The sequence below is a fragment of the Oncorhynchus nerka genome, linkage group LG4 (assembly GCF_034236695.1).
Source record: "Oncorhynchus nerka isolate Pitt River linkage group LG4, Oner_Uvic_2.0, whole genome shotgun sequence".
NCBI lineage: Eukaryota > Metazoa > Chordata > Actinopteri > Salmoniformes > Salmonidae > Oncorhynchus > Oncorhynchus nerka.
Window position 1 is genome coordinate 90,595,176 of NC_088399.1, and position 10,724 is coordinate 90,605,899.

Sequence of the window (10,724 nt, forward strand, 5' to 3'; positions counted from 1 at the left end):
GGTAGCATACCTAGTTGGGACTGGCAACAAAACCCACCGAGATTATTTTATGTTACTCTTTAACAAAACCACCTACTCAGTACCTACAGTAGGGATATTGCTGCTTCCTCAGCACGCTATGATAACGGCACCTAATGTGTTCATGCAGGGCTCATCTAACTCCCTGGTTATACACAATTTAAAAAAGAAACAGCAGATGTTGCTGATTTTGTTTGCGCTTTCACTTGCTTACAATTGCGCGAAGTAGAACACGCGCCTGCGCATTCCTTCTTCCACGTAGCTGCGCCACAATCTCTGTCTGCGCATAAAGCCAAAACATAGCAGAAATATTTGCTGTAAAGCTGCGTTCTTGCTGAATATTTTGAACATGGCCAGATATTTGAGACCTCCAAATACATCGCTTTTCATCAGAAACATTTCCGATGAATCCAGGTGAGTACACATTTGGCACAAATCCCCCTAGTCGAGTCAACTAAATACTTCGACGCCCCGAGCTAGCTAACATTAGCCCAATGCTAGTCGGCTAGCCACGCGCTTCGGCCTGACTTGACCTTACCGGGGTAGCTAGACCAAAGGAGGCTAGACTCAAATCCTAGTCCATAAAAATCAAAAGAAAGCTACTATCATTAGATCAGATTGAAACATACGTTTGTATCTATATCAATCTGGCAATACTTCGAAGTAGTTAGTTGCCCTGCCTAATGAGCTAACGTCGTTAGCTTGCTGTAGCTTCCGGTGCACACTTCGGTGGGAAAATAAACTCCGCTTTTGCTTTATGGAATTCTAATATAAATGGCTTCAACATATGACTGTTATAATGACATATTCTCAATATCTAGTTAACAGCCATGTATTTTATTTGCAAGAACAACACTACATACACAGGCCTACACATAGTAACACAGCAATCCAAAGGCAGGCAGATGGCGATACTGAGGTTTAACCTTACTGTCCAAAGGGGAATGCAACGTTATGCAGTCAACTATACACTCATCTCCCCCGTGGACCCGTTTATACTTTAAACATTCTCAATTCAGGCAAAAAGTCGTCGATAATCGTTTTAATGTCGACAAGGCTATAAATATATAACCTACTTTAATTAATGAAACGCCATTTTCCACCACCATGCTACTGTGGCTAATGCTAGTCCCGGATGTTGCGTATCGCGTTCTACCAATCATGTTGCAGCAGTTTGTTTTTCCACAGCTGGTAAGATAGTTTCAAAATAAGTTGTTCCCAGAAATCCTTTAATATAATATCATGTACCATATCACCCAATCACAATTTCCTCACCAAGACCAGTATACTGTCTCATCGAATAATGCACAGTCCAGCTTATTTTTTTATATTTTTTTTGCCTTTAACTAGGCAAGTCAGTTAAGAACAAATTCTTATTTTCAATGACGGCCTAGGAACAATGGGTTAACTACCTGTTCAGGGGCAGAACGACAGATTTGTACCTTGTCAGCTCGGGGATTTGAACTTGCAACCTTCCGGTTACTAGTCCAACACTAACCACTAGGCTACCCTGCCGCCCCTTATTATCTGTTTACATATTGAAATTGTTTATTTGATTAACAAATATGGTGTGTCAATCTTAACTGATTTATGTATCAGGAAATGGAATGTGGCACACTTCAATCACGTTTATTTTGTAGAGCCCTTTTTACATCAGGAATTGTCAGTGTTTTACAGATATCTTGCCTAAAACGCATAATGAATACAGGGTGCGGACTCTTCAAGACTGTAAGGACAGGTGGTCTTTAATGTTTTAGGCAGTCAAGGGATGTGGTGGTAGTCAGAGATCTGTCCAGGGCAAGCCAGCTAGCCTGCAGCATGGGATGGGCAGGTCAACCAGGTGGATTGGTGACATGCAGAGCCAGGAATCCTCAGGCCAGGGTTTCCTCAGGCATAGTGAGAGAGAAATGGGGTTATTAGTGGCAGCATTCGGATCCATTTAAAATAAAAATGTATAATCATTTATTTACTATTAATTACACTTTTCAAATTGCACAAGTTTATGAACATATCACTTAATAGACCTGTAAACAAAACAATCATTACATGAATTAATGTGGGTTAAAAATCAATATATTCTACTTTTTCTATCTAATTTAAACTTGATAATTTCACATCGTAAATGTTTCATCTTATTAAAACTGAATATCGTTCTGTGAATTAGTTCATGCTAACAAATCCAATACATGCCATTGAAACTATCAGAACGGGGGGAGAGACTGCTGCAAGTCTATTGCCGCACTGGTGTGTCAATTTAAGTAACATAATAAAAAGCAATCCATCAATATCCGTCAGTTTAAGTTAGAGATGTTTTTTGTTGTTGCATGAACTGCATATCAATAGGCGGCCTTCCGCATCTGCGGTGGTAGATAACCGAGCTATAGTGACGTTTGTCAGACCATGAGACATCCCGAAAATCGGTCTTCTCACGAAGACGTCTGCACGGTTTGGCTCTGCGGCCCCCACAATTGTCACAGGTCGGAAGTCTGTGCAATCTGTCAACTTCTGTTGGTAACGTTTGGGCTACTAACTGTGACCCCACTGTGGAAAAGTGAGATTCTCACGAACACGTCTCCGTTTTGCTCTACGACTCCCACAAATGTCACGGGACTCGTGACTATTATTTCTACATTGTAGAATAATAGTGAAGACATCAAAATTATGAAAATACACACATGGAATCATGTAGTAACCAAAAGAGTGTTAAACAAATCAAAATATATTTTAGATGTGAGATTCTTCAAAGTAGCCCCCCTTTGCCTTGATGATACACACTCTTGGCATTCTTTCAAACAGCTTCATGAGGTAGTCAGTCACCTGGAATGCATTTCAATTAACAGGAGTGCCTTGTTAAAAGTTAATTTGTGGAATTTCTTATCTTAATGTGTTTTAGCCAATCAGTTGTGTTGTCACGGTAGGGGTGGTATACAGAAGATGGTCCATATTATGGCAAGAACAGCTTTAACAAGCAAAGAGATAAGACAATCCAATTCTTAAGACATGAAGGTCAGTCAGTCCGGAAAATGTGAAGAACTTTGAAAGTTTCTTCAAGTACAGTCGCAAAAACCATCAAGCGCTATGATGAAACCGGCTCTCATGAGGCCCGCCACAGGAAAGGAAGACCCAGAGTTACCTCTGCTGCAGAGGATAAGTTCATTAGAGTTACCAGCCTCAGAAATTGCAGCCCAAATAAATGCTTCAGAGTTCAACTAACAGGCACATCTCAACATCAACAGTTCAGAGGAGACTGCGTGAATCAGGCCTTCATGGTTGAAGGCCTGATTCAAGAATGAGAATGAGTAGGTGTGTCCAAACTTTTGACTGGTACTATGTATGTTAATAAAAAAATATAAAAAATCCTGAGCTCTTATCTCCTCCTAGATATAGCAAAGAATTTTTTTTGCCATTTATGAATGTGTTATTCAATGCGTATGTATGGACTATATTAGTAAAGGCCGAATTCATTATTTTATCCTAAAATTCACGGGGGATACGAGTGTATAGCTGGCTGCATAATATTCCCATTGGCCGGTAAGCTGAAACAACTAAATATTACGATCTGCCGGCATTTGGGCTACTAACACAGGGGATTTGAACAATTCTTGGAACTAAGATACATTTCAGAGTGTGCATGAACTTCAAAAAAAGTTTCGATTGTGTTTTTAATGCAAAGAAGTGGTATCTTCATATTGCCCAACAGAAGCCACCGGTCTCAGCGGTCTGTCCGTGGCTCCCATGGTGGTGCCACTTTATTCTGGAACTTAAGACTTTTCCTCCAGGTCATTGAAGTGAAATTTCTATCTATTTACGGTATTCAGGCCTGAGGATTTGCGGCGTGAGTTTGGTCGCTATGGGCCTGTAGTAGACGTCTACATTCCACTTGACTTCTATTCACGCCGACCCAGAGGATTTGCATATATACAATATCCTTTCCCTTCTACAGTGAGCGTTATGAAATATGTGTTTCTCTTTTTCTTTTCATTTTGAATGTGGTGTAAACTTAACATGCTTTCTCAGACGGTGTCTTCAAGCATTGAGTTTTGGTTGTATAATTGATTTGCTGTGACTGTTTTCTGTATGTACATGCTGAAGAACCTTTTAATATCTAACTTACATTTCTCTGTTGCCCCAGAAAATGTAAAGGTATCCAGTTGTTGTGGAAAGTCCGGTGTAGAGTAGATCTAAAGACAAGCAGCAAAAGACCGCCAGGATGCAAGAAACAGAGAGGGAGAAAGGTTGAAAAAGAAAGAGAATTTAAAGCTTGAAGAGACAAAGGAAAAAGGGGGACGGAGTCGAGGCTTGGATATGTCATCAAAAGAAAGAGGAAAAGGGAAGAGATTTTAAAGGGCAAAGACGAGCAGGAAACCCAAGTTCTTCTGGGAGGCGGTTAAAGAGCTTAAAGATCAAGATGTAAGTCAAAGTCGAGCGTGTTTAAGGTAACAAACCTGAATTATTTTGTATCCTCTCCAAAAAAATGAATCGACAAATATTACAGGAAAAGCAATCGATACATAGCCAATATGCTAAATTTGATTCTTAATTGAACTAAGAAATTATAATTGTACTCTTATCAATATCATTTGAAACTAAAGCAGTATTGGTTACTTGGTAAAGGCCATAAAATTAGCGACACATTATTGAAACATGTCTGCCTCATCTTTAATCTTCAGAAGAACCCAACATGCACTTAACAATTGTTCCAGAACCTACGTTTAGCTTTATACTGTCAGCCAATATGGCTTCCCTTTTGATTAAGTGGCAGAAGATGCATTGTATTACAACAGTTGTGCTGAACAGAATTGAACCACATAAGACCAGAAGGTAAGAACCTTAACAGCTCAGCAAGTTTGAAGATGTGCGCGACGCAGAAGATGCTCTTCACAACCTGGACAGGAAGTGGGTGTGTGGCCGACAGATTGAAATCCAGTTCGCGCAGGGAGATCGAAAGAGTAAGACAGTTACCCCAATTTATTGTTTGCTGAAGTAACTATGTACCATATCGAGCAATTTACTGATTTTACTTTCAAGCTGTAAGTTCAAATACATGTATTTCCTACCTGACGTGGTACAGCTGTAATACTTTCAAGTAGAGCTAAAGCATTTGGTACGGTATGTCTGCTAGTTGGGTTTTTCTCTCTTTACCCAAGCACCCTTTTTATTTTTTCCATCACAGCACCCAATCAGATGCAAGGGAAAGAGGGGGGATCTTCGCGCAGCTCTTCGCGGCATGATGATCGTGATTATGATCGGGACAGCCGCCGTAGGCGCTCTCGCAGCCGTAGCTACCAAAGACGCAGGTCACGTAGCCCATCCTACGAGCGCCGGCCCAGACGCTCTGAGAGTCCCCGGGAGTAAGGCCCTTTCTAGTGTTTTCCAACTAGCATGCTTCAAATAACTATTTGGAGGGGATGGGGGGGGTTTCAAGCTGCGAAGCTTCTATAAAATGTCAGTTCTGCTGAGTACATTCTGCTTGACAATATACTTTTGTTACCCAGCTCCCGTGGAAGGATGTATGGTGGTAGAGGAAGAAGCAGGAGCCCGGAAAACGACAGGTGGGTCCTTCACAGCTGAACCACTGACAATGATTGCATCCCAAATGGCACCTCTATTCCCTATATAGTACATTACTTTTGACCAGGATTTATTGGGGTAGTGCATTATATAGGGAATATGGACCTATTTGGGAGGTACACAGAGCCATGTTCTGGGCACTTTCAATTAATCTATCAATCATTAGTTGGCTGTGATCTTCTGTCACTTTTGCTGTCTTCATCAGTGGAAGCGTGATTCTAATAATCCAATGGTTTTGTTCTTTACGCAGGCACAGGCCACCCCCACGTGACCACAGACGACCCCCCCCTGGGCACTCCCCTCACAGCCAGTCCCGCTCCCCTTCTCACTCCAGATCCAGGGCCCAGAGGGAGTCCAGAGGAAAGTCTCGTTCCCACTCCAAGTCCCTGAGCCCACAAGATGGCGACTTCCACCAAGCCCCCGGTGGCTATGAGCCTCGGGGCGAGGCATCGTCCCGTATGCGTTCCTTGTCCCGCTCGCGCTCCCGCTCCCTCTCACGGTCCCGCTCTCGCTCCAGGTCCTGGACTGGACGCAAGTCAGGGGGACACTAAACATGTTTGTTGGATCTTTTTGACAGTAGTTTTCTTGCTGGATAATTGAATGTTCATGGAACAGTTGTTGGTTGTTTGTTTGTTTGCAAAAATGATATTCCTTTGTTTTTTCCCCTGTTTTTTTTCTTTGAGGAAAGACAAACATCCTTCTGTTTTTAAATCCATCAATCCCAGAAATGTCCTGTTGTTTACACCCTCTGTTTCTAGTCATTATATCTTATGTAAAAGGGTTGTCTTTCATAAGACCCAGGGCTATAAGTACTGTACAGGCCAGGATTGCATCCCATCAGTGGTAGGTTTGTGTAATAACACACATTACATTTTAAAGGTAATTTCCGTTTGAGCCAACATATGCAGCGTTTACTATGAATGCAGTCTCGGCAAACGAGGGAATATTGCTTTTTAAAGTTGCATAGCTGAAAAGGGCTGATCAGATTGAATCCTGGCCCTTGTCACTAAAATCATTACCGTGACTGTAGTCGGGTACATTGGACACCGTTCCACACAGTTGGGATGATTTGTAGTGTAAGTTACCTGGCCTGTATAAGAGCCGCTAGCCACTGGTGGGACAGTTCATTTTCTAATGCTGTTTTTTTTTATTTTTATTTTTAGATTTGTTCAGCGATACAGGCCCATGTTAATCCTGTTTTGATTTAATACATTCTGATAGCCCTAATTTTCATGCCTTCCAGGAATTCTAGAATCATTTCAGTAGTGTCATCCTGTCAACTGAAGGTTTGCGTTAGTTGCTATGGTTTTTACATAGCCTGTTGTATTTTGTATTGTTTTCTGACATAAAAACATGACCTTGATCCTTCTCTGTGTTAGTGCTTCATACTCAATGGTTCCTATGGTGGCTTGTATTATTCTATAATCTTTGTTTCCTTCGACAGCAACTCAAGAAGTGTAGTCTTCCTTCCTTCTAAATATCAGTTATACTCCACTGTATATGCAACTGTATCTTGAGTAATAAATGTGTAAAAATGAATGGTAGCTATCTAGTTTGGGTGGCATTCTATCAGACATTGTTTGCTTGCATTTCTGCATGTGAGGATGTTTTAGAATTCAATACGGAGTGCAAACATCAGTCTTACTGAGACGTCGACTTAAATCCCAGGATATCTGTACCTGGCAATCTATTTGATTCTGTAATATCACTATACACAAAATACCTCGAATGCTAATACCATACACGTGATTCGGGAGGAATCATTTATTTTCATCTTGATAAAGGTCAGACAAGCTTATTCAAAAAATCTAAATAAGTATAAGTTGGATGGATAAAATGAGAAAGAATAGGTTTTGAATTTGGTATGAAGCATAAACTTTGAACTGAGCTGTACAGTTGGAACAACAGCGCAAAGTAACCAAAACATTAAAATATACCAATCAAATATTCCACTCAATTGCTTACATGTTCCATTTGATTCCAATTTTAACTTGTAAGTTTTGGTACATAAAATACTAAATTTCGCAATGGGATGTGTAAGGTAACCATAGCAACTGCAAGTGTGGGTGTTAAGTCATAATGCTTATTTTGAAACATTCTCAGCTTTTGGATTTAAAGATACTCCATATGACTTACATTTAGTCCTGCATTTTTTTCCAATACAAAAGAAAATGTATTTGAATCCCGTCTGTGCTGTGCATAGTTTTCCCAGATCATTCCTCATACTTTCCGTGATCACGATTGCTTTGTATAAAATGCCCAAGAAGGGGGAGCACAGAAAGCACTGTTTCTACAGAAATTAATGACAGTCCTCAAACAAATAACAATTAAATTGGTGGAAATATTACATAATAGACTCCGCTACAGACAGCAACAAAAACAGTTGAAACTAAGTAGTATTGCTGTGGTAGAATACCAATTGAGAGCAAAATAGTTCCTCCAACTTTGAGGTCAGATGCTCTATTAAGTGCCAAAGCTTGGTATGTGCCTTACTCCATTACTTCATAGAACAACAAGCAGTAACAATATAGCCTGGGTGTCGGTCTGTTTCTGCTCCCTTGTCAACTAATGCCAAACAATGGAGTAGGCAAGAGCACAAACTGATATGGGACCAGGTTAGTAACAATAAGGCAGGGCAACCAAGAGGGACTGCAGACTTAATACAACAAGACTGATGCTTCCTTCCACTGCTCTGACTGCTGCTTCATAAAGGCTGCTGCTTCTTAAATAATGCTGCTTCCTTCTACTGCTCTGACTGCTGCTACATTCTACTGCTCTGACTGCTGCTTCCTTCTACTGGTCTGACTGCTGCTTCCTTCTACTGCTCTGACTGCTGCTTCATTCTACTGCTCTGACTGCTGCTTCCTTCTACTGGTCTGACTGCTGCTTCCTTCTACTGCTCTGACTGCTGCTTCATTCTACTGCTCTGACTGCTGCTTCATTCTACTGCTCTGACTGCTGCTTCATTCTACTGCTCTGACTGCTGCTTCATTCTACTGCTCTGACTGCTGCTTCATTCTACTGCTCTGACTGCTGCTTCATTCTACTGCTATGACTGCTGCTTCCTTCTACTGGTCTGACTGCTGCTTCCTTCTACTGCTCTGACTGCTGCTTCTTAAATAATGCTGCTTCCTTCTACTGCTCTGACTGCTGCTTCATTCTACTGCTCTGACTGCTGCTTCCTTCTACTGCTCTGACTGCTGCTTCCTTCTACTGCTCTGACTGCTGCTTCCTTCTACTGCTCTGACTGCTGCTTCCTTCTACTGCCCTGACTCCCCAAAAACACAAGTATTGCTGAGCCTGCTGTGCTGTACACACATTTTACTATAACCATGAAGGGGAGGGGTGTCCAGATAACAGTACTCCTAATCTTTGTTCTACAGTATGTCCAATTTTGCTCAGTTTTCATCAACTTCTAAGCAAATGATGTGGTGTTTATACAACATTGATATATGAAAGGTTGTACTGTATGTGTCACACACACTCGTTCTACAATTCATCAATGTAGGCACATTGGCAATTGACCAGATTATTCAAATGAGATATATTTTGAGACATCTTGCCAACAAAGCTATCCAGGTTTTCTTCCAATGCGCTCAGTTGTGAGTCAACTGACTGTAATGGTGAATTTCAATAAAAATTCAGTTAGAGCTTTTCAAATAGCTAGATTGGTTATAAGTGCATCACAGGTTGCTGTGAAAATGACAAACATTGGTTTAACTTCCCACAAGCTCCTACTCCTGACAATCAAAGAGTACAAAAACGTTCATCTGACTGGGTCGTATTCACTAGGAACCAAACAGAAGCAAAGGGGCAGAAACGGAGAGGGACTACCTGAACATACTAAGAAATAAGAATAACACCACCAGCACAGTTCTGGTTATATGGGAGAAAATGTGTATTGTTGTTGGTCTCTGCTGGTGTCTTCTACCTGAGGCTTGTGCATACTACAGAGAGATCTCTCTTTCTTCTTCTTGTGAACAATTGACCTGATTATTGAAATGAGATATACCTTTGAGACATCTTGTCAACAAAGCTATTCAGTTTACTTCCAATGCCAATGTGCTCAGTTGTGAATCAACTGATTGTAATCTTCTTTTTGCGAGCAGAATCAGGATGAACCTGGGTAACTGTTACACTGCTCCTTGATGCTGCATGTCCATGTTGGTCATAGACTGGGACCTTGCCCCTGCTCTGCTGCGTGTTGACACGGTCCTCCTACCATGCTGACTTTACTTTGTCACCTGGTAAGATATTTCAAATGTCAATAAAAAACATGCTTGGATACAAAAGCATCACTAACTAACCAGTTCAGAGACGTATGTTAAAGATACTAGCCTATGGCTCGGAACCAAGTAGAGAGTGACCCTCAGTTATGACACATGCCATTGCTTTGTTCTGTACTGATCTTATGGTGTTTGTGTTTTTCTGTGTTGAACATCAGTCAACCTCCATAAACACTAGACTACTTTGTACCTGGAAAGTGAATCAATGAGCAGCTAAAGTTAATAATAGCAAGTCAATAATTTAATGATGAACTAACGTTAGTGCAGTCTATTGACTTGAATTAACTATGCGACCCAGACCAATGATTTCCAGACCGATGGTCATTTGTCACTAGTTACTACAGCCATAATGGAAAAATTGGCAATGGTAAAAATTCATGAAAATGTTTTGGTCATAATTTAAGGTTAGGCATAAGGTTAGTAGTGTGTTTAAGGTTTCGGTTAAGGTTCAAATCTGATTTTAAGAAGATACATTTTTAGAAATACGCGAGGTTTAGCGATGAACTATGACTTTGTGGCTGTGGTAACTAGTGACGACCCAGACTAACGTGGTAACGTAGAGGATAAAGAGAGGCCCAACTCGGCGGAAATTCTGTCTCTCTCCAGCAGGTGGCGTTTTTTCCTTGTTTCGCCTACCAAGCAAGGAGTTTTTGTATGGAGGTCAATGAGAGTGTCGAATTTGGTCAACAACAAAAATGTATGGCTTATTTGACAAGTTTTTGTATTTGTATTTAATTGGGATCCCCATTAGCTGCTGCCTGCCGCAGCTAATTTTCCTGGGGTCCAAACACATTAAGGCGTAAAACAATCCAGTTTACACATTACACCTAAAACAAAAATATAAAACAG

The 10,724-nt window shown here is 40.9% G+C and overlaps 1 protein-coding gene across 1 annotated transcript; it reads left to right on the plus strand.

Annotated features, from left to right (window-relative positions):
- The first annotated feature begins 255 nt into the window (after positions 1 to 255).
- Positions 256 to 6,952, plus strand: LOC115118409 (serine/arginine-rich splicing factor 10-like). The gene is made up of 6 exons (XM_065018019.1): positions 256 to 432; positions 3,837 to 3,940; positions 4,863 to 4,967; positions 5,192 to 5,369; positions 5,514 to 5,570; positions 5,840 to 6,952. Exons 1-6 carry the CDS (start codon positions 368 to 370, stop codon positions 6,138 to 6,140), a joined length of 810 nt encoding a protein of 269 aa, XP_064874091.1. The 5' UTR covers positions 256 to 367; the 3' UTR covers positions 6,141 to 6,952.
- Positions 6,953 to 10,724: the final 3,772 nt, after the last annotated feature.

What these genes read in the sequence shown, in the direction of transcription:
- LOC115118409 (XM_065018019.1), top strand. Translation starts at nt 368, where the DNA reads ATGGCCAGATATTTGAGACCTCCAAATACATCGCTTTTCATCAGAAAC. An exon ending in AACATTTCCGATGAATCCAG is followed by an intron (nt 433 to 3,836) that starts GTGAGTACACAT and finishes TACGGTATTCAG; the next exon opens with GCCTGAGGATTTGCGGCGTG. An exon ending in AGGAGCCCGGAAAACGACAG is followed by an intron (nt 5,571 to 5,839) that starts GTGGGTCCTTCA and finishes TTCTTTACGCAG; the next exon opens with GCACAGGCCACCCCCACGTG.